Source organism: Talpa occidentalis, unplaced genomic scaffold (assembly GCF_014898055.3).
Source record: "Talpa occidentalis isolate TD23 unplaced genomic scaffold, MPIMG_talOcc4v2.1 talOcc4.15, whole genome shotgun sequence".
NCBI classification, from domain to species: domain Eukaryota; kingdom Metazoa; phylum Chordata; class Mammalia; order Eulipotyphla; family Talpidae; genus Talpa; species Talpa occidentalis.
In genome coordinates this window covers 65,000,682-65,024,806 of record NW_023601543.1, presented here as the reverse complement: position 1 = coordinate 65,024,806, position 24,125 = coordinate 65,000,682, and the positions used below count along the sequence as shown (strand labels likewise).

Genomic DNA, 24,125 nt, shown 5'->3' with positions numbered 1-24,125 from the left:
TGGAAACTGAGTATGTGTTTTTCCAGAGTTGTACTCTTGGAATGTTCTTTGTATCTCATGGGACTTAAGGGTTTAAAATCAATGTGAATTTTGCACTCTCCTGCTGCCTAAGCACTGGGGGAGGGCATGTGGCACATCAGAGCCCACTTCCACATTTTTACAGTTTCAGATGCTTCACATAAACACCTCTAGTCTATGATGAGGTACTATACTAGGTACAATTAATCTTTGCAAAGTACTTTATTTACAATTTGCATACTATTTTTTACATCCATTTTCTTGTTCAATCTTGACCAAAATTCGGCACAGTCCTTGGAAAATGTCCATTTTATTGATAAGGAAACAGGCTGGAAAAGTTGATAAGTTTCCGTGTTTGCAAAGAGGGAGATGAAATTATTTTCTTGCTCTACATTTTCTTTCCTTTGATCCTCTTAAAGACCCTGACAGTAGGTAAGCTGAGCAGATAACATTATCCCTGTGTTAAAGAGAAAACCTGGGCTATGATCTGGAGCTAATGAGGGGATGCAGGGGGATGTCCTTAGACTGTTTTCTGTATCCATGAGTCACTGATTTGTGTCCTGTTGTCAACAGGTCAGTCCTGGTGGTACCAAATCAGATTTTCATTCAAAGGACAATTAGGAAGATCGCTTGCCCCTAGAAAAATTTTATGTGTGAATTAAGCTGAAAGAAAGAGGGAAAGAAATAAACCACTTTATGTGCTTCTCCCTCCTTTTGCACTGTTTATCCTGCAAGAAAAACACTGCACTAAAAGCACCCTTGAAAGGCTTTGGGGAAAAGCAACTTAAAAAAAGAAACTTAAGTCTACTTTAATGCAATGATCTGTAGGCCTGCTGGAGAACACTGGCCAATAAGAGACATGGGAAGGGAAGTGATATGGTTAGACAAAAACAAAAATGGAAAGTGTGCTTTGGGATTCCCAAAGTGAAATTTAAGGTGGCGGGCCCTTAAAAAGTTAAATCCAATGATTTGGTAAATAACCTTGTGCTTTAAGAATTGTGTTTGGAAAGGGTAACACCCTCCAAACCCTCCCTTCCAATGATCAGACACCTCTCCACTTTTCTGTTAAGTGATGACAGACACCCAATGCCAGACCTAACTACTGCCACTCACTCCTCACCCTTGGGCAGTCAGAAAGGCAATCCAGCTCCGGGTCTCCAGCATCTGAATTGCTGGGCTCGAACAAAAATCAGGAGCCATTGCCACATCTGATTTCTTAGAAAAAGCTGCTGATCCGACGGTGAGTCGTTGTTCTTCATCCCTCTAGCAGTTGTTAGAGCAAAGATTGGGAAAGAACTAGCCTTGAGGTAGGCAAAGGCCTCTGAGGCTCCCCACACTCCCCACCCCCCAGCAGCTGGCAAGACCAGGGCCACCACGGAATGCCACGAGTCCACGTGCACCCGGTATGGCTTGCCCAGCCGCCCTTCTTACGTAAGAGTGCCGGGATGGAGTCGCTGAGCCCGTGGCCTTCCCATTACCCCCGACAGCTAATAATAAACCGAGAAGGTAGTTTCCGGGCCTTGGTCACTATAGATGAGTGGGTGGGGGAGTCACTTTGCCACCTGGTGGCATGCCTTCCGATCAGCCCACTCCCAAAACCTTCGCAAGGTCCACGCAGCCCCCGCCGACAACCCACCCTCTGGCCAGTCGGACGCTGGCGCCTTCTTTACCCGCGCAGTGCCCGGCCCTACCCCAGCTGGCCGGTTCTGCGCCCGGCGTCGGCGGGGCGCGGCCGCTCCATCCCTCCTCTGCCCTGCCCTGCCCTGCCCCTGCGCCCTCCCTCCGCCCGGGTATCAGGCGAGAGGCGGAGCCGGCCCGGCTCGCCCCGCCCCCGCAGTGGAAAGGGCCTGGGAGTGTTACTCGCGGTCATCCCAGCCCGGGCCTTTTATCTTGGCGCCGCCGGGGAGGCGGGAGGAGGAGACACCGGGGGTGGCCCTGAGTGCCGGCGACACCTTTTCGGGGCTCTATATATTGAGCACCTGGGATGGGTAGGGGGCCCACGCCACTACCGACGCCTGCAGCCACAGTCCGGCCACTGACCGCAGCCGCGCCCGCAGGCAGCCGCCGCCAGCTCCGGAAGCGCTGAGCTACCCAGCTGCGGGAGATCTCGAGGCGCCAGGGGAGGTGGTTACCCCCGCCGCATCTCTGCCCCGGTCCGCGTGGGTGCTTAGACTTAGATCTTTCGGGGGGAGTCGGGGAGGGGACACCCCTTCCTTCTCTGGGCGGCCCTCGCGGACGAGGAGGTGGGAGCGCCCGACTGCGGGGAGCCACCCGGGCGGCATCCTGGGCGAGCAGTACCCGGCGAGGGAGGGGCGCGCGGGCTGCCTAACCGGGTAAATAATCTTTTCTTTCGTCCCGGCTTCCCTCCCAGGTCCGGGCTCGACCCACCGGCCGTGCGCCGTCATCGTGATCTTCCGGACGCCGGAGCCAGAAGCCGCGCGTCCCGCGGGGCCCGGCTGCCGGAGAGCCGAGAGTGGGCGAGGGCGGAGGAGGAGCCGGGAATCCCGCCGCACCGGCTGTAGCCAGGCCCCGGGCGCGGGCCTCCGAGAGCGCGTGAAGGCGGGCACTCCTCGGCCCGGTCGGCCATCCCCGTGCCCTGTGCTCCGGTGCTCCGGCGCCCGTGTGGTCACCATGATGCAAATCTGCGACACCTACAACCAGAAGCACTCGCTCTTCAACGCCATGAACCGATTCATCGGCGCCGTGAACAACATGGACCAGACGGTGATGGTGCCCAGCCTGCTGCGCGACGTGCCCCTGGCCGAGCCCGGGCTGGACAACGACGTCGGGGTGGAGGTCGGCGGCAGTGGCGGCTGCCTGGAGGAGCGCACGCCTACGGCCCCCGGCCCAGGCAGCGGCACCGGCAGCTTTTTCGCGCCCTCCCGGGACATGTACAGCCACTACGTGCTGCTCAAGTCCATCCGCAACGACATCGAGTGGGGGGTCCTGCACCAACCGCCACCGCCGGCGGGGAGCGAGGAAGGCAGCGCCTGGAAGTCCAAGGACATCCTCGTGGACCTGAGCCACCTGGAGGGCGCGGACGCCGGCGAGGAGGACCTGGAAGAGCAGTTCCACTACCACCTGCGCGGGCTGCACACCGTGCTGTCCAAACTCACGCGCAAAGCCAACATCCTCACCAACAGATACAAGCAGGAGATCGGCTTTGGCAACTGGGGCCACTGAGGGGGGACACCCGCGGCTGTCCAGCACCCCTCCGGGCCCCACCTCTCACCCTGTCTCTTTCTTCAAAGCTATTTTCTTTCTGGCTGTAGGCGCGATGGGCGGACTGCAAAGTCTGGGAGCTGCGTACACGCAGGGGGCGCAGGAGGGCTGCATGGTGGTGGGGTAACTCAAGGCGAGGAAACCGGCGGCGGCAGAAGGGGGCTCAAGGACCTCCCGGAGGCGGGGCGGGGGCGAGAGACCTGCGTTCTATGCTGGAAGGAAGGGGCCGGGCTCACGCCCTGCTTTCAGCCTGTGCCTTCCCTGGAGTTTCTTTTCTGTTCTCTGTGGCGGAGAAGGGCCGAGAAGGGGCCGTGCCAGGGCGCAACGCCGGGTTGCCACACTGGGGAGTGCCGCCCTGAGCTGGGCGCTGAGGGAGGCGGGGCGTGCAGCCTCCAGCCGCCCTGCCGTTGGGCTGGTGGAGGCCTCGGCGTTGCTAGGATTGCATCAGTTTTCCTGTTTGCACACTATTCTTTTTTGTAACAGTGGCCCTGTCTTAAGTATTTTGTACCTCCTCCTTGCTCTGAAACTTTGGCGATTCCTTTGTGATAAGCGCACAAGCAGCACTGTCTGTGGGTAACCGGTACTACTTTATTAATGATTTTCTGTTACACTGTATAGTTGTCCTGTGGCACCCTTACCCCAGCCCTTTCATGCCCCCACCCATGTGTGTAAATCGGCACTGTGCCAGCTTGTATGAAGCTTGCCACTCAGCCGTTGAAAATAATAGCATTATTATGAGAAAGTGGACTTATCCGAAATGGAACCAACTGACATTCTATTCGTGTTGTACGTAGAATGATGAAGGGTTCCACTGTTGTTATATGTCTGAAATTTATTTAAAACTTTTTTAACCCAGATGTAGACTATATTCTAAAAAATAAAAAAGCAAATGTGTTAACGAAACTCCACAGAAGTTTGTTGCTCTTTAATCCACCATTGAACCACTTGGTAGTTAAATAAAGTCAATTGCTATTTTTTAAGCAAGAATAAATTTTGTTCGCCCTCTGATATTTTCAGGTGATGGATAATCATCTCCGTAAGTATTCCGTTTTGCTTTGGAAATTGCCACTGACAAGATTTCCTTCCAAGTTTTTCTAATTCAGAACCAAGGTAGGCCCATACATCTCAACAACATGTTTGTAAATATTTCAAGTTTTGGGGAGGGTATCTATGTTGTGTTTTTTCAACCAAGTCAACTAGTTTACAGGAGTGCACGATAATCATTTTGAATTTTTTTGAGAAGTGCCAGCACTAACAGGCATTTGAAGGCATAAAAACTTGAGGCGGAAATTTCATTTGGCTACTGAGAAGTGAGGAGCAGCTGGTACTAGTGCACACACCTTGTAGGTTTTTATTTACAAGTCTTTTATGTTGATCTTAGGAGATATTAAATGTGTTATAACTTGTGCCTCTTTCACTAGCTCCTAGTGAAGGGTTAGGCTTTGTTAAGCAATGTCCTGCATTTTCTGGTGAGCTAGTCTGCAATTCTGGACAGCAGAGCTGATCCGGGCTGCAGTAGGGCTCTTGGGAACACCCCTTAGATGCCACGATACTTTCCTGGGATGGTGGCACAAGCGAAGGACACACAGTGCTCTGCCTCTTCCTTATTTCATTCATTGTTGGGGGGGGGGGAAATAAGAGCTCAACTTCAGTTTTCAGACCTCCTCCAAGCTCATAGAGCTTGAATTTGACGTGGGTATAACTAGTTAAAAAGGTCATAAGTTTTTTTGCAGTGTGGGCAGCTGAAGTCTATTATCAGCTGTTAGCAGCAGTCAAAGAACGGGAAGTGTCAAAACTAGGGTGCCCGCCAGCTGTTGCCAGAGAAAGTTAACCATTAACGTGTAAAGATAAGCAGTGCAGCACCAAAAGTAAGGTACACAGCCTCTTGCTTTGGATCTCCTTGAAAATATTAAAATGCAAGCACAAAATACAAAAGTAGGAAACCAAAATTCACAATTAGAAACACCAAGAATTTGGAGCCAAAGTTGTGTGTTCAAATCCTCTTTTTACTACCTATTAATTGTGAGTGTTTAACCATCCCGGATTGTTACCACATTTGAAATTAGGCATCATAATAGCGAAAATACTTACTTCATGGAGTTGTAGCAAGAATTAACTAAGACATTACAGGATGCTGAGGCTTCAATGTTTCTTGAGGCTGCTGAAGGGTCTTGCAGGTTTCTCTCTTTATATGTTGGTTCATGTTTCTCTCCCCAGCCTTTCTTTCTCCAGGAATACATGAAGCTTAACACTGTATGTCCATTTAAAGGAAAGCATCATTTCAATTATTTAAACTCTTTCCTTGTCAACGTGTACAGAAAGAACTGAATTAAAACCAAAAATTTGCGGCCTGGCCAGATAATAGCAAGAATTTTATGAGATGCCAATGATTTGTTATTTTTTAAAGAATATTCTTGTGGTATGTAGACTAGAAAATACCACAGAGTGCATCGATGCTGATAACAAAACTAAACTGAAAAGTTACCAATTTTCAACTTATTTTTGAGAATACGACTTCACATAAGAGTATTTTTAAATACAACTAGTGACTCGGAGTTAGGCATAATGGTAATTAAATTTTTTTATGAACCAGTAAAATTTCCCAGGCCTGGTAAATTCTAGGCCACTGAGAGTAGCTATGACTTAATTTGACATCATTTTATGAAACAAAAGAAGGTCAAGTCCCTGACGTTTACCTGTGAAAACTTGTATCAAGTTATTTAAAATTTTGCTTTAACTTCTGAGATAAAATGATAAGTGACTTCATATTTTCAGAAGGTCTTTTCTGAGGAAACTCAAAATAGTTCATAGATTTTGAAAGTTGTAAATATGGTGGCATCTTCCTCAAAGAGTTCTCAGGGATGCCCCTCGTCTGCCAGCACCCACCTCCCTGGCAGCCTGTTAGTAAAGACAAGGCACAACTTGATGAACCTGGCAGAAAGGGAGAGCTTAGATTGCAATTGATCACCCTCTAGATATTTACATCTAATGAGATTCTACTGCAAAACCTTCATGAAGGCTTTGAGAAGGTCTGGTTTTATTTTATAAAAACAGTTTTCTGCTTTGATCACATGGGGTTTTTCATGTGTGACCTTCACACAGGGTTCCATAGTGGGCTGGCCCAACTCACTCTCTGAACACAAACCCAATGGTTAGAGAACATACCTGGGCAGCTGGGATTGTTCTTTGGCCCAACTTGAAAACTAGTCTAACAATTTTTATTGAAATGAAAGTCATTGTCATTTGTCCCGTTCCAGGGACTTCAGAGTTTATCCTTATGAGGGTGAACCCCCTTGGATAGTAGACAGGGCTTGGATGTGCACACTGGATTGTCCGAGGATGGACACTGGGTAGGAAGGAAAGAGAGTAGAGCAGAGGCTGGTGTCCTTCCACCCCTCCCCCACCCTTTTCAGGACCAACAAAGGATTTGCAAGCCTGCAGAAAAGAAAAAGAGGTGAAAACAACTCAAGCTTTAAGGTCTCTTCCTGTATCAGCAAATGAAGATTCCAAGGTTTTTCTCCCTAGTTCCCACAATGCTCAGGAGTCTCCTTGCTCCGTTGAAGAATATTATTTAAGGAAGGAAATGTTGGGTGAGGAAAAGGAAACCCACATCTGGAACACAGAACTTTTCTAGCTGGTTGCTATGCAGTGCTTGGATGGTGGCAATTATTGCAAAGACACAAACAGAATCATCTATAAAACTATGAAGATTTCACCTCCTTGAATTTTCTTCCATTCTTTTTTCAAAATTGAGTTAGCTGTTCTCTTTTCAGTGTCAAAAGTCTTGTTCAAAGTTAAAGCAGATGACTAGTAGTTGAGCATCTGTCTAAAAAAGGCCTGCTAAAACCACAACTATCTCAGCAGCCCTTCCTGTTTTGGCATTCTCTTTTTTAAGAGGAACATTTTTTGTATCTTCTCATTCTTTTTGTTATACTTTATGACTTTGACTAATGTTCGAGAATGCTTTGCTTAGCAGTTTTAAAAATATATTTGCCTGTGTGTGCCCAACTTCAATAATCTCCAACTGGTAAGAATTTTGATTGGAGAAAGTCTTATCATCTAGTTAAGAGCAGGGTAAATTTCTGACCTTGAACTGTCAAGAGAAAGTGCTTTCTAACGCAGTTGATAAGACTGGGAAAATACTAGCCAGCATAAAGCTCAGGTCTTTCTTTTAGCAAGCTAAATAAACAATGTTGGGGGTGGGGCATGTTCTAGAATCTGTTTTACTTTTCAATATCAATCTTACTGGTGTTGATATATGCATTTCTATCGACAAGTATTCAGCTAACAGGATGAAACTGGACATGATTCATTTGATGTCTTCAAAGGTAGGGACTAACTTTGTAGTTTTTTTTTTCCTTTTGAATACCACACTGCTGAGGTAAAGAATGTTGTAGCTTGTGGGTGAGCTCAATAGGGCAAATTAAAACCTGACTACCCTTCCACCATGTTGAAATACGTGACAGAACTTGTGGTGCCCGTGGATAATGGCTTTTTTCTCTTCTTAGCAGATATCTAATTGAGGATATTTCCTGTTTGGTAGTCAGGGAAAGATGAAAATGAAAGTATTACTTTGTTGGTTGTGACCGAAGTATTTAAAACGTGCCAGTTGTTCACAATGTGATATTAATTTTAAGCCCTGCCTCTTAAAGGGAACACATACGTTAGGAAAGAACACGTAGACGCTCCACAGCAGTCAAACTATGTGCAGAATGAAAGGAGCATAGTTAGTGCAGTTTAGTCATTCAAAACAAGGTGTAGCGTTTTGTGGCATGTCACTGACATTGCAGCTTGTAACTCAGGGATGCTTAGGGGGTATAATTGAGTTTCTGTTGTGATACGTACTTGTTGACAATTCCTTCACAGCTTAAATGGTAAGAGAGGGAAGTGCCAGAAATGTAGGTGTTTAAGCCAGGTGTTGAAGGTTGAGAGGAATCTTAGAAGCCAGCAGCCTTTTGGGCCTCCCTGGTGGCACAGGGGTTAAAGTCTCAGTGCTGTCAAGCTATTGGTAGTCACTGCAGCATGAGTTCCATCCCCGGCCAGGGTGTCAACTCACATGGCACAGCAGACCTCTCCTGTCTAGCCCGCTGCTCCCCTCAGCAGTGTATTTCCATCCGTCTGCCTGTTCTGTTCTTCACTCTGTCTCTGATGAATCCTCTCATTCCCCCCGCACCCCCGCACCTCTAGCCTACACCCCAGTTCTTGTATGCATAAACAAATAAAAATAAATCTTAAAAAAAAAAAAAAAACAGCAGCCTTTTCCCTCTAGCAGGTTCAGGACCAGAGGAAACAGCCTGCTCCCTGCAGCCAGTTTGGATCTATGTGGGAAAAGGAAGGCACCAAGACAACAAACCTGCCTGATTCAGTCTTTCTAAATGTTCCAGCTGGCGCCTCGCCGTCCCTGGGTCAATGGGACAAGGGAAGTGAGGAATAAAGGCAAAGTATGTTTCAAAACAGTCCTACCCTTTGGAAACTGGGGACGTGTGGAGAAGATTCTTCTCTTCTGATAGAAGGTCATGATACCTTTTTCTCTGACTAAAAAGGCAGTAAATATTGGGCTGAAGTATATGAATTTGACATTTTTTTCAGTTCAAGATGGCTGAATAACTCCTGATTCCAGTGATTAGGTCTCCCTCTGTGTGGCAGTGCAGTAAGCCTTTCCTATCAGCTTATGAAACTGTTGTTTGCCAACTCAGGGTTGGCCTGGTTTTCAGACAGAGGGAGTAGGAGACAATAGACCAACGGGAACAATTGTATAAAAGACACAATAAAAATGGAAGAAAGAGGAGGAGACTCAAAAATGAAGATATGGAAAAGTGGCTGTAGCAATTGTATTTTCTATAAAAGACTGCAAAGTTATTTATTTCTGGCTCTACCTACTCCTGCATGACCTTGCCACCTTCTATCAAGTAATAGAATCTCTATCTCCTCCCCTTGGATTTAGGTGGGACTTTGTTTTCACAAAACAAAAAAGGCCACCATTTCCAAGGTCGGGCCGTCAAGGGTGATGCATCTTGCTCTTGTGGGACATACATGGCTCCTTAGGCATGCTTGTCTGTAGAAACAGTTGCGAGACTGTCAGGGAGCCCGGGCCACAGTCAGAGGTCACATGTAGGTGTTGCTGCTGACAGTCCCACTGAGAAAGCAGCCACAGCTATTATCAGCGACCAAATATGTTTGTGAACCTTCGATTGATTCAGGCCCCAGCCTCTGAGCCATTCCAGCTGATGCCAAGTGGAGCTGAGACAAGCTGTCCCCATCGAGCCCTGCCCAAATTTCAGACTTGTGTACACAATATTTTCAGTCTTTTAAGCTGCTAAATGGTTTGTTACACAGTAATGGCTGTTTGGAACAGAGACCTTTTCCTACATTTCAGGAGCCTGTAGAACTGAGTAAGAGCAATTGAAAGTAGAATGTGGTTGCTCTAAGGAATAGCATCTCTTCTCTCACCTAATAAACTGGGAACCTTCGAAAACATTCATCTGATCTGATGGCTGGTGTGGAGAGTCAGAGGATTCGGAGTGAGGAATGATTAGAGGTGCTCCAATTAACTTTGTATAGTTCCATTAAAACTCACACAGTAGGCAATAATGTCCCCCAAAGATTTCTGTCCTAATCCTTGGGACCTATACTTATGTTCCCTTCCATGGCAAGGGGCCATTAAGGTTGCAGCTGGGATTGAGGTTATTGATTACCTGGCCTTCAGGTGGAGAAACTAGCCGGGTGAACCCAATGTAATCACAAGAGTCTTTAAAAATGGAAAGAAGAGGCAGAAGAACCAGTGTCAGAGTGATTTGACCTTGCTGGATTTGAAGAGGGAGGAAAAGACCCTGAGCCACAAAATGAAGGCAGCGTCTAGAAGCTGGAAAAGGGAAGGAAACAGATTCCTTCTAGAGCTTCCAGAAGGTGTGCAACTCTTCCAGAAGTCAGCACCTTGATTTGAGCCAAGCGACCCTCATTTTAAACTTCTGGCCTCTACAAATATAAGGTACAATTTTGCACTGTTTTAAGCCACCAAATTGGAGGGAATTTGTTACAGAAGCAATAGGAGACTGGGACACTCAGCCTCTAGCATGTGTCCAGAAAACGAAGTTTATATACATACTCTTGGCACTTAATCCGTTCATTGCCTTTGAGTTGGCTGAAACATACAATTTCGAGCACAACAACTTCTCAAAAACAGTATTGAAAGGCTCTTTTCGTCTTGTGTTGTGAAAGAGACTTTATTTTTCTTTTCAGCTCTAATCTTGGTGACAGTAGCCCTGTATAAACATACCACTTATGGTGCTGCCATTGTATTACTAAGAGGGCTTGTTTCAAAGGTAGCAGCATTATTTATTACAAACCTTGTGGTTGAGATCTTAGATCCACTCTTTTCTTAAAGTCCCACTTCTTTCCCTTCTAAAAAATATTTTGTGATCTTCATGTGTAGCATTTTCTTCCACAAGCCCATTTCATTGTTATTTTTGGCTTTGATTCAGATATAACTACATATAACAAAATGGACAGATCTTAAGTAGACAGCTCATTAAATGTTAACTAATGTGCTCGCCCATGTAACCAACACCTCAATAACAGTACAGAGCATTACCATCACCCTAGAAAGTTTCCGCATGTCTCTTCCCCCAAACAACCACTATTCTGAATTTTCTCTCCCGATGTATTAGTTTTTGCCTGTTCTTGAATTTCATATAAATAGAGTCACACCGTAAGTTGTCTTTTGAGTCTGCCTTCTTTCCCTCCATATAATATTTCTGACATTTACCTATGCTCTTGCGCTAGCTCATTCCTTTTTATTGCTGAACAGTCTTCTGTTTTATAAATTCCCACAATCTACTTTCCCATTAATGAATATCTGGTTTTTTTTTTTCTTTTAGCTATTAGGAATAACACTGGAAATAGCGTTTATGTTCAAGCCTTTCTTTTGGAGAAAAATAAAGGAATGGAATTTTTAGTTTGTAAGATAGAGACTGTCAAGAGTTTGCCATAGTGGTTCAACCAATTATCCTCACCAGCAATGTATGAGAGATCCAGGTGTCCAGTGCCTTTCGATCAGTGATGTCTTCATTACTGGTACCGGCTCCTGTAGCCGTCATCGAACGGTGATGAGTTAGTGCTGGGGTGGAGCGCAGAAGCTTTCCAATGGATAGAAGCATATTAAATGTTGTCTTGGTGAACCGAGGGTTATAATAAAGAGAGGTAGTTGTAGAAATGTGGGATGGGAGGAAAGGTGGTTGTGAAAGAAATCGCGATTTAGCTTTAAACAATCTGGAGTGAGTTGCAGTTCTTTCTGTTTCTGGGGGGAATGAATTAGCTTCTTGGATCTTTAGTTTTCTTTTTTGCAAAATGGGGGTGCTACCCCACAAGCTTAATGATAACAGCAATAAACTACCACTCAGTGCACATTTACTGTGTGCACTTCCTTCTTCATAGGAACAAGGAAGAAGGAAATCATTAGTTTTATGACAGATACAAACCTCATGCACTATCTCGTTTTTTCCCTCACAATGACCCTGTGAAGTAGGTGTTAGTTTTACAGTGAGTAAATTACCTCAAAGACTCTGAGTGTGTGTGTGTGTGTGTGTGTGTGTGTGTGTGTATCCCAATATCTATTCTCTCCTAATTCCACCAATTTGTAGCCGGGAACTTGGTGACCCTAACTCAAACCTATAATTCTCAGCTTCCCTTGCAGCTAGGAGTGACCACATGACAAAGTTCTAACCAGTAAGCTGAAGACAAAAAGTGGCATACTTTCTAGGAAGTGATTTTAACTGATGAGAGAATGAATATCTCTGTTCTTTTACTCCTTCTCATTGAATGGAATGAGACAAAAGAGCTGGAGACCCAGCAGTCATCTTCTATAATGTGCTGAGAATAACAGTGCAGCAGGAACGAGGAAAGCCCGTTTCTGATCGTCCTTGATCGCCTATCTCTGGACTTTGTTTTCAAAAGTCAGAAATAAGCTGATACTAAGCCATTTCTGCTGTTCATGGTCACATCTAATCCTAACTAATACTGAAACAAGGGCTGAAGGAAGTTGTTATAAGGAAAACTGACTCTTCAAGATGTTACAATGATTAAATTATACCTTGTAAAACCGATGTTTTTACATAGGCTTTATTTAATGTTTGCTAGTTATCAGTTAAATACAAAGGCCTGAAAAAGAAGACTAAGGAAGCCCTTAAGGAAGGAGAGCCTTTCCTTTCACCTAATTTGTTCTCTTAGGATTTGTAGGACAATGCAATCAAATTTTGGGTTATTCTCACTCATTATTTAATCTGTGAATTTTCCAAACTGCTCTTTCTTTCTTGCTTGCTTGCTTGCTTGCTTGCTTCATACTATATGCACTTACGAGAATACACACCAGAAGCTTTTGATTCTGGCTCATAACAGTCATAAAATCTTTTAAAGAGCATAGACTCAAACTCAAAATAATCACTCCCGAATTGGGAATGACAGGAAGGCAGCTCAAGGAACTGGAGTGTTCCCACCTTCCAACCCTCCCCAGTGTGGTGTTGAGAGGCAGAATATACAAGAACTGGGGTGTGCTGGGTGGAGCAGCTGGGAAAGACTCTCCAAACATTCTGCACCTGCTCAACACAAACTCAGAAGGAGCAAAGTTCTAAAATAAAAGGTCCAATCCCTCCCTTGTGTGTTAAGGTGCCCTGGAACCAAATGCAAGAGCTCAGATATGGTTCCAAGAATTTCCAGTCTAGCAGGGAAGATCAAATATAGATAAAACAATCCAGCAACGCCATGAGATACTGAGGTTACACAGGGCTCTGGAAACACCAAGGAGGAAGCTTGAAGGGATGTAATGCTTTAGTCAGTAAAGATTTATTAAGCTCCTATTATGTGCCAGGCAGTGGCCTACATGCTGGTGATAATGGTGAACATTACACAGTCCCTGTCCTAAATACCTATAGTCCAGAAGAGGATACAGACAAGTAAACAGGCGATTGCAAAGCAGCCTACTAAGTGCTATGATGGCTGGGCATGGAGCACTACACCAGCTCTGCCCTACAACAGCTCTGGAGATTGAGGAACAGTCCTCTGGACAAAGCAGCTTCTATGCTGAAATCTGAAGGGCCAGTGGGGATTAGTTGAAAATGCGGTTGGGATGGGTTCTCTTGGCCTATGTCTGAGAACCTGGGAGCAGAGATGGGTAAAGGGTGCTAAATAAGGGTGGACATAAGCAGAAGCAATATTAGGAATTTTTTTTTAACCTGCTAAAGATCTGCCTCCTGATATGACAGACTGAGAAGGACACATCACTTTCTGTGATCACCCTGCCTGATGCACACAAGCTAAATAAAACCATGAGGAAACACCAGACACATTAAATCGAGGGACATTCTAAAATATAACTGGTCTAGACACTTCAGAAATGTCAAGGTCGTGAAAGGCAAAAACTGAGGAACTGTTCCAGAATAAGAGAAACTAGAGAGGTAGGAAAATGGAATGCCAAGTGTGGGCCTGCACTAGCTCCTGGACCAGTCATTTCAGTGCCATCCCTAGCTACACCTGTTTCTCTTTTGCTGTAAGCGACATAATTTGTTCAACTGGAAAAACCTGAACAAAATGGGTACCTTAGATTGTTGTATCGAGGCAAAGTTAATTTTCTGATCCTGATCATTGCACTGCAGTTGTGTGAGTTATTCTCATGCCTAGGAAAATATGCACAGAAGTATTTAGGGTCAAAGGGGTATTGTACTTACAATTCTCAAATGATTCAGGAAAAATAAAGGGGAGTAAAATGGAGTTTTTGGGTGGTGGGCCTATGGCAAATTTTTTATACTAATCTTGCAAATTTTCCTATAAGTCACAAATGCTTTTGAAACAAAGGAATTACAAATACTTTGGCCTTCTTCTGAGGATGATAGGATGTAGTGGGCCACCGACGGCTTTTGTGCTTTTGAATGATGCCTCCTGCGGCAGTGCAGTAAATGGCTCAATTTGGACTGATCGCCAGTTCGCAGGCTTTGGTAATAATCCAGGTGGGTGGTGATAGTGGCCTCAGTAAAGTGATGGCAATGAAGAAGCAGAGAAGTGGATAGATAAATGAAATATTTAGGAAGTAGGAAGCAAAGGGCATGGTCAGGGAATTATGATGGTTATAGAGAGGGAGGGCTCGGTGGTGATCTTTGGGATTCTTTCTGGAGTGACAGTAAATCTGCAGATTTACATTGACTTTGTGAGAGAAGCACTAAAGGAGCAGGTATTAGAGGGAAAGAAGATGTAAGTTTTAGCCCTTCACTCCAAGCCAGCTCTAGCTGCGGCCTTCCCCCATCTGAGGTCATGGCACCGCCTTCCTTCCCATTGCTCAGGCACAAAGCTTTGGAGATACACTTGATTCTTTTATTCACATCCCACCTCCACTTCATCAGAAAATCTTGTTGGCTCTGTCTTCATAAAATGCTAAATATCTGATCACTTCTCACCACCTCCAGTGATACTGCACTGGTTCAAGCCTCCATGATATGCCATCTGGATTATTTCATAGCTTCTTTTTTTTTTTTAAAGATTTATTTATTTATGCATGCAAGAGTTGGGGTACAGGCCAGAGATGGGGGGGTGAGAGGATTCACCAGAGACAGGGTGGGGAGCAGAACGGACAGATGTACTGAAATACACTACTGAGGGGAGCAGTGGGCCAGACAGGAGAGGTCTGCTGCACCATGTGGGTCACCTCCCTGGCCGGGGATCGAACTCGTGCTGGGTGGCTGCGGATAGCTTCATAATGCTACATCTCAACCCTTTGTGCCACCAGGGAGGCCCTGATTGATTATTTCATAGCTTAACAGGTGTCTCTGCATCTACTCTTCCTCTTTACTGTAGCCAGATGGGTGTCATTAAGGACAGAGGTCATCCTGTGTTACTCTTCCAATCTAAACTATAGTATTGAAGTGTGAAAACCATTGGCCTTTCAATGCCTCCAGGATCCTGTCTGGAATGGTCCTTGTACAACTCTGACTTCATCTCAGACTCTGCCCCTTGTTTGCGCTGTTCCAGCCTCCCCAGACACTTCGATTCTCCTTAAATTTGCCAGGTATGCTCCTGTGTTCTGGTCCTTACACTTGCTAGTCTCTCTTCTGAAACACTCTCTCCTCGGATAGCAATATAACACAAAACCCTGAAATGACAAAGACTTCCACAAGACAGAATCACTTCTTTCTCACACATAAAGGAAATGTGAGGGTCAGGTGCCCAGGGATGACACTGTGGCCCATGAAGGGCTGTCAGGCCCCAGATGCAGACATCTTTGCTGCCATACCTTTAGCAACTTGCCCTAAGAAAAATTCACATGGGCCTCCCCTGGTGGTGCAGCCTCCCCTGGGCTACGAAGCTGCCCGCAGCCTCTGCAGTGCCGGTTCGATCCCCGGCCGCTGGCGAGGGTCCCACATGGCGCGCAGACCTCTCCTGCCAAGCCCGCTGCTCCCCTTAGCGGTGCACTTCGATCCTTCTGCCTGTTCTGTTCCCCGCTCTGGCTCTGGTGAATTCTCTCACCCTCCCGCACTTCTGACTGTACCCAGTGCTTGTATAAATAAATAAATAAATCTTAAAAAAAAAAAAAGAATAATTCACTGCACAGGGTAGATGTGGGGGCCCCGGTATCATGTTCATATTTGTCACTGCCAGCAGGAGGGTAGGCAGAAAGAAAGTGGTCACTCTCAAGTGAAAATGGTCACTCTCAAGTGAGTTACTTCCATTATAAGCAGCAATCTCAGTCCTTCCACCAATAATTTTTGCATATAGTTTTTGAATATAATTTACTCACAACTGAAAATTTGTAAGTTTTTGAGAGGACTTGGGATTTTCATTGAGAGACCTCATTTAGTTGCTAAGAAGGCTGGAAAATGCCACTTCATGTGGCAACATGTCCAGCTCAAAACTAGAGTTCTGTTACTAAGGAGAAAGGGGACAGTGCATGTTGGCATAGGTAGCGAGCAGGCTTTGTTGCAGATCTCTGGTTTCTTGTGGTGATGACTTCATCATCACCTTAACATTGGCCAGCACAACCACACGGCCTGCTGCCACATTGCCCATCTTCATGGCAGGAGGTGGGTGGTGGGGAGTCTAGGGTGCAAGTGACTGCTGGCGAAGAAGTAAGAAGGAAGGACAGGCTAGGAGAGAGGGTCTGGAAGCCCTGGACACATCAGAAAGGGGAGGAGAAATAAACACAAGAATCAGAGCTCTAGGCTTTGTCACATCTGAGACTAAGCAGAGGTTTGAATCTTGCCATCGATGTTTATCTTTGTTTCTCTTTCCTCTGTCATCAGACACACTCTGGGTGGGGTGTGTGTGTGATTTCTCAGGACAAGGCATAGGTAGGTGTTTTCCCAGACCTGCGTGTGAAATACGTGCATGTTCAGAGTTTCTCATGGTTTCCATTTATTTTTCATTTTCATTTCATAGGACATTGGTAATGTGTTTTAGTCACATGTGAAATTATCAAGTGCAACTTGTGCAAAGAGACCCAGTGTTAGTGAAGTTTTGCTATCAAGAACTAGAAAAGACTTAAAATTATAAGTTGCAATAGTATATTTTCTCTGTGAAAGGAATATATATATAAACTCATCTATTTTAATAAACTAGCAGGATTGAGGTATTGCAAGATTTAAAAGTTAAGCACTAGGAAGTTATCTCCTAGAATTTGGCATATTCACAATTGCCTTTTAAAAACAAGGCAGGCAAAATATACATATTATAATCTAGTCCCCTCAAAAAGTCTTCAGAGATATTTGGTATTCCCCAGTCATTGGTTATCTTTGCATGAGTGACAGGAGGAATTTCAATTTTTTACTAAGTTTGTATAACTTTTTTTAGTGTACATAGACACCCACCCTCAAGCCCAAGACAGGACAAATAACCAAGAGTGATGGGTATTACCCAACCAGGAGGCAACTAACAGAGTCAAATGCTTCCCTGTGACACCAGTGATGGAGCTGGTACCACAGCAGCTGTAGGTAAGGGGAAGGGAGCCCCTGTTTATACCAACTGTAGAGTTACCAGGAGACTCTGTTCTAACTTGGTTAGTTCCTTTGGGGGAGGTGTGATCCGGTCCCAGGCTCAGATGTGTTTGCTTCCATAGCTTCAGCATCTTTCCTTAGTGATAGTTCGTGGCAGCAGGTAGATTCAGGAATGGGTAGTTCCCCTTTTTGTTGTAAGGTAATGTCTAAGCAGGAGGCCCCTGAGATTGTTCTCTTCAGAAACTCAGGACACCTAATCAGACCACAGCAAACACAATGATTCTCTCTAAAATTTTCAACTCATATCAAAATTCACCATGGGGACACTTATTTGGGGGCAGAGTGGGGAAATGGTAGGAATCTTTTAGACAAAGAACACTGGGGAGTGGAGATTGTTCTAAACATCCAAGCCAGCAGGGATATGTACTCTTGGCAAAACATTTAAATGTATGTTGAATATGTAGCAAAAGAGGAAGGCAGAGAATGGGGGCTTGGGTACTGAAGCAGGAGAATGGGAGCCAATGAAGATGAGATACCATGAGCAGCCTGGAAGGCAGCTCTGGTGAGGGCAAGGGGAACATGAGCATGGTGGAGCGGACAGGACACACCTACTGTTGGGGAAGGGATGGGAGTCCACGGCAAGGTCAGGGTCCAAGTCTATGAGAAGAAAGGCCAGGAGAGAGTCTGTGTTAACATTTTGCCTCTCAGAAAGGTAGAAATGAAGGACTCCATATCTGTGTTTTATAGAATCAGATGCATTTCCACCTCAGCAAATGAATTCCTTCCCCAAAGATGTGTTTGTAATGCTGTAAAAATAGCCTAATTCTCTAATATAGTGCCTGGTAGGACTGTAGACTTTTCTCCATATAAAAGTCAATTTCTTACTAGCGATTATTCACTCATGGAAACACACTATTGTCCATAGTGGGTTATAGCAATCTCGTGATTATCACAGGATAAAATAAATGTCTACATTTGTTGAATTAAACATTTGCCAAGAGAAACCATTTCTTTTTTTAGATGGAGACAATAATCGTATTTATTTAATGTAATATAATACATATCATTTAATATTAATTAAAAGAGTAAGTTCCTATTTGGGGTAGGAATTCCTTGCCCAAGGTGATCTTATACATTCATTGACACCAGGTTTGACAGTTCATGTCACCATGAGCGTCACTACTAGAGCAGAAAGACACCCTGTGGTTAAATTTTACTTCATGACTCTGGTGACAATGTTACCCTTATGTCAATGGCAGAGCAATTTATTTATTTTGGTCATTTTAACAACAGAATGATCTCTACTTATTCTGCACATTGTGCTTATCAAGATATGGTTCATTCACGGATGCTTGCAGCTATTATATTTGGATTGTATTCAACTTGAAAAGTGGCATCTTTTGTTTTTAATTCATGCAAACGAAAATGCAGAAAAATAAGCTACTGTGATATGTGAATCTGATATTTAATCACCTAAGTCAAAAAGTTAAGTTTCCATTTTCTTAGCAAATATGATCTACAGATGACCTTATTGTTATTTGTATCTATTCCTAGGGTGAAACAGGGGTCTTAAAATATCTCCACACCAAGAGGGTTACTGAGGTTCATACTATTAGGCTCACTTCGGCAATGTCCCCTCTGATATGTTGAAAAGCAGATTTTATGGGGCCTCCCCGGTGGTGCAGCAGGTTGAGCGCAGCGCTATGAAGCTGTCTGCAGCCTCTGCAGCGCCAGTTTCATTCCCAGCCGGCCAGGGACATACCCACATGATACGGCAGACCTCTCCTGTCTCGCCTGCGACTCCCCTCAGCAGTGTTTTCAGTCTGTCTGCCTGTTCTGCTCCCTGCTCTGTCTCTGGTGAATCCTCTCACTCTCCCATGACTCTGGCCTGTACCCCAGTTCTTGTATAAATAAACAAATCTTAAAAAACAAAAAAAAGGAGACCTTATGACCTTCTCACCTGAACAGGGATGGACCTCACTCAAGGAAATTGTGTAGGAAGAGATGTGTTAAAAACTGGAAACCCAGATATAAAAAGAGTAATATGATGCAGGGAAAGTGACCAGCATGGTGACCCTATTATATGACAAGGAAACACCCACGAGATGACTCTAGGTACCCCTTAGGAAAAGAAATGAGGTGCTCTGCTAGAACCTTCCTCTGACAATAGTTATATCTGCTCCCAGCTTCCCATGATGGTTTCCGATCAAAGTGACATATACTCCCTTCAAAGTTAACTCCATTTGTACATACTTTCTTCCCAAAGCAATTTCTTTCCATTTAAATAACCCAAGCTGGTTCTAAAAAGTCTCCCATGAGAATTAACTTGTACATGATACTTAACCACTTAGTAAACATTAAAGTGTCATTGAATGCTTAACCTTACTACAGGGGGACATAAATCTATGTGAAAATAAAGATGTAAAAGGCAATGCTAAATTTTCATCATACTGTAACTAAAAAAAATGAATGAAGACATTTTAGTTTATAATTCTTGTGAAGTGAGTAGTAACTGCATATATGAAAAGAATTTCACAAATGCTTCTGAGTTAATCTCCCCATCCCCCAGGATTACTTTGAAGAGAGTTAAAACACTCTGATGAAAAGTTGCTTCTACAAATGTATGTAGTCTATTATTTATGTGTATACAGAAAACCAGTCATGAATTCAGAAAAGGTTAGAGCTGAAATGAACCTTAGGGATAATATGGCATATTTTCCATCAACTAGTCTCTGACAGAGACAAGATTAGAACTTAGGTCTCTCAATTTCTAGATCTTTGTTTCTTTTATTACACTGAGCTCTTTATTGCGTCTATTTTTTGAGAAAATAGTAATTTTTCAATGTTTAAAATTTCATCCTTACATAAGAATTTCTCAAATGTTAGGAATATCACAAGTTTCTAGGGGAAAGTGTCATTTCATAATATAAAACATCAATAATTTTTAAACCTATGCAATAACTTTCTTTACCTCAAACATGGGTTAGGAATGCTTATTACAAAATAAATCTTTAATTAGTCTTTTTCCTGGTTAAGGCTAATTATACAAAGTACAATCAAATCAACAGCAACTATAAACCAGAGACACACTATGGGAGGGGGAGGGGAGGGGCGGGGAGAGAAAGGACTAGGGTCAAAATAAGGGGGGGTGCAATTGTATGGGGAATATAACCAAAATGAAAATGCATACATTGTGCAAAAATGAAAAATGATGTAAGAATTATATAAAATTAAATATTAATTAAAAAAAGAAAAAATGCATACAAGAATTTGAAATCCAGAGGCCTCCCTGGTGGCACAAGGGGTTAAGATGCAACCTATGAAGCTACCCACAGCCACTGCAGCACGAGTTCAATCCCCAGCCAGGGAATTACCCATGTGGCTCAGCAGACCTCTCCTGGTCCGCCTGCTGCTCCCCTCAGCAGTGTATTTCTGCTGTCTGCCTGTTCTGTTCCCCACTCTGTCTCTGGTGAATCCTCTCAACCTCCACACCTCTGGCCTGTACCCCAGCTCTTGTATGCATAAATAAATAAATCTTAAAAAAAAAAAAAAGAATTTGAAATCCAAAAATAAATAAATAAATAAATCTTTACTTTTAAGTTTGAAAAGATTTCATTTTTTTTCTTCTTCCTTGACAGTCATGCTGAGCCCTTATTTAAATCAAAGATTAAATTCCCAAACTCACTATAGGAAAATAAATGTTCAAAGTTTTGGTAGTACAACTTTAAGGAATATCTAAAGTCCTTCTTTGTCGTTGTCTCATTCCGATCATAATAAATATTTCATTCCCAATCTAATGGATTTGGCTTGGAGGTACCTTACATAGCCATATTGTGATGTTAGGGTTTGGTTTGTTTTAAAAATTTATAGCAGTTCCAAGCAGAAGTTAGATCTGTTCTCACCACTGCCAATACCGCAGGCTATTTTCTATAAACATCTCCTCAAAAAAAAATCAAACACACATTACCCAAAGAACCAGAGACACAGCTGTTTCTGGTTCTGATCTTAAGAGACAACTTTTTCTTGGCAAAGTGCAAGTGAGAAGGGGACTGATGAAGTCTGATCACCTATTCCAAGGAGTTCTGCCTGGGGATGGAAAAAAATGGAAGAGGATGTCTCTGACATCACTTTCCTGTTTAATTCAAAACTTATTTCCTTGCTGAGATGAGAAAGTAGAAGTAGTCAGAGAATCCATATAGTACAAAATGAGATAAAGAACCATTTTTTTTTCTTATTTAAAAAATGTAAGCCCTTTGAGTTAAACGATACTTTCCATGTGACCCAGCAATTCCTATCTTAGGTATTCATCCAAGAGAACTTCAAAACATATGTCCACGCAAAGGTTTCTACACAGTTTTCTTTTTTATTCCTAATATCCCCAAACTGGCCCAGACCAAATGTGTATTAGTAAAGTATAGTATAGCCACACGGTGGACTGCTATTCAAAAAAAGGGACAAACCACTGATACATAAAGTGACATGGGCAACAATCACCTGATAATAAAAGTTGTTATGTTATCCTATTTTTTAATCTATGTTCTATAATACAAGCTCCACGAAGGTAGGGATTTTTGTTGATTTCATTCGCTGATATTTTCTAAGTACATGGAAACAGTGGCTAGCATGTGGAAGGTGCTGATTAAATAGTTGTTGGATGAATGAATGAAGCTGTGCACTTCACTTTAGGCTTTAATCTGCCACCCAGAGGGATCATACCCTGTTGGGGACAGAAGACTCAGACTCAAGGACATATGTGCAAGTTTCTGATAACCCAACAATCCCATTGGCTCAGTCAGGCAGATAATCCATTGAAGCTCCCTAGTTGTGGTGGACTGAAAGACAGAATATTTTGACACTCTTTCCATATAGAGAGGAGGTCCATGCCTCCATGCCTCCTTCTCTTGAATCTACGCATGTTTCATAATTGCTTTGAACAGTAGAATAGAACAGAAATGAGATCGTGCCATTTTGCAAGCCCAGATTTTAAGAGCAAGTGAGCCACCGGGCAGGACTTAGGACTACCCTGAGACCACTAGGCTGTGAGAAGCTCAAGCTTCATGGAGAGGCCTTGAAGATGAATGTGGCATGTGGAGAAAATAGATACCACTAGTTTTGGAGAAAGTTTCCAGTTGTGCAGAATAAAACTAGAAACTGGGGGAGGGGGGAACCATGAAATTTGGAATCCAAGGGGTCAGTTACTATCGTGTTTTCCTCTCCTTTGTTCCAAGAAATGAAATTGAGACCTACCCACTTTAAACTGAGAAGTGAAAGAAGAAACTTAACTCACTGATGAACCCAACAAATCCCCATTTGGGGTGATATGTAATAAGTGGGTCCAAAAGATTGCCGTAATACCTTTAATGGCTGCTGCGGTAACCTATCACCGAGGTACCCCAATGCTCAGCTCTGGGTATTCACCTCCCTATATAGTTGTTCCTCAAATGACTACAGTTGACCTGAGAAACCAATAGGCTAGTGTGAGATGGTGGAGTGTGACTTCTGAGGTTAGGACATAAATAACATTACTGCTTCCATCTTGCTGCTATTGAACCACTTTCTCTGGCGGAAGGGAGCTGCCATGTGGTGAGGATACTCAAGTAACCCTATGAGAGGTCTAAGTGATGAGGAACTGAGGCTTCCTGCCAGCAACCAGCATGGGTTCTCCAGCCTCACTTGAGCCCTCAGATGAACACAGCTCAGGGTGCTAACACCATGACTGCAGCTTTGTAAAAGACCATAACCGAATATAACCCTGCCAAGCTGCTTCCAGATTTCTGACCTGTGGAAAATGTATAAGATAAAAAAATGTTAATTTAAAATTTGGGGGGTAATGTGTTAGACAACAATAAGTAATGCTGAGTCTTCCCTTTTGCTCCACATTTATTTTTGTTTCTTTGCTAGTATGACGGTATGTTTACTCAAGTGGAGCTTGTATTTGGAACTCAGAGCTTTAACAACAAAATTTTTTTTCTGAATCTGTGGAGTCTCAGGAAGTGAGATGGTACATTACTGACGATCTGTACTTCCTCTCATGGTAGGTAAGCCCCGCTCTGTCAAGTGCCTTACAGAAACCAAGCTCTTAGATGTGACACTCATTAGCTAACCCATAAGTGCTTATTAGACTGTTGTTTTCTGAACATATTACTAATATACCTATATCAATCTTTTGAAACTATAATTAAAAAAAAATATTTGCACGGGGAAATCCATGCTAAGGCCCAATGAGGCTGTATCTTCTGGACATGTTTCCCTCCTCCCCAAACATGTCCATCCACAGACTTACAAAGCAGAGGCATGGCGGAGGAGTCAGAAAATTAGTAGGAGTCAGAAAATTATCCTTAGTAGTGGAAACAAGCAGTAGAAACTCTTACTGCTGTCACTTGGGTCCTGCTTTCCCTGCCTTCTTCCCAAAGAGTGTTTTGACAGTGACACCAGAAACGTCTCTCCCAGGTTTTCTTAGAAGTTACTTTTCTACATGAGTGGTTCTTCAAGTGTCCAGAATTAATTAATCAGAACACAGGCAGTTGTCTACACCCTTGGGAGGAAGCTTTTCCTTACTCCCCATCTGTCCATCTGGCTGTGCTTTCAAAGTTGATGACTAGCTAGATATAAATGGACCTGGGAGGGCTGGGAGGAATCCTAAAATGTCCTGTTGCCTGCTGAAAGAAAGAATAGACTTTGATCAGGAAGGGGATAATTCCATCAAATTTAAGGACTCTTTGTCATCTGGGGCTGGAGAACCCAAGAATGAGTTTCTGAGTGAGAAGTGTGTTATTAGCACTCCAGAAGTGTATAAAGTGGGTAATTAGCAATGAATGATCTCTCTTACCAGAAGGGTTTCCATTTCTTGTCCTAGAAGTTGGGTGCTGGATCATAGGCACTCAAAAATATTTTGTCCAGCTCTAATTGTCCACG

At 43.7% G+C, this 24,125-nt stretch overlaps 1 protein-coding gene across 1 annotated transcript; it reads left to right on the top strand.

Annotated features, from left to right (window-relative positions):
- Window positions 1-1,874: 1,874 nt before the first annotated feature.
- On the top strand, window positions 1,875-4,139 carry MID1IP1 (MID1 interacting protein 1). Its single transcript, XM_037513087.2, has 2 exons — window positions 1,875-2,171; window positions 2,390-4,139. The coding sequence occupies exon 2, from the start codon at window positions 2,650-2,652 to the stop codon at window positions 3,199-3,201; it is 552 nt and encodes a 183-aa protein (XP_037368984.1). The 5' UTR covers window positions 1,875-2,171; window positions 2,390-2,649; the 3' UTR covers window positions 3,202-4,139.
- Window positions 4,140-24,125: the final 19,986 nt, after the last annotated feature.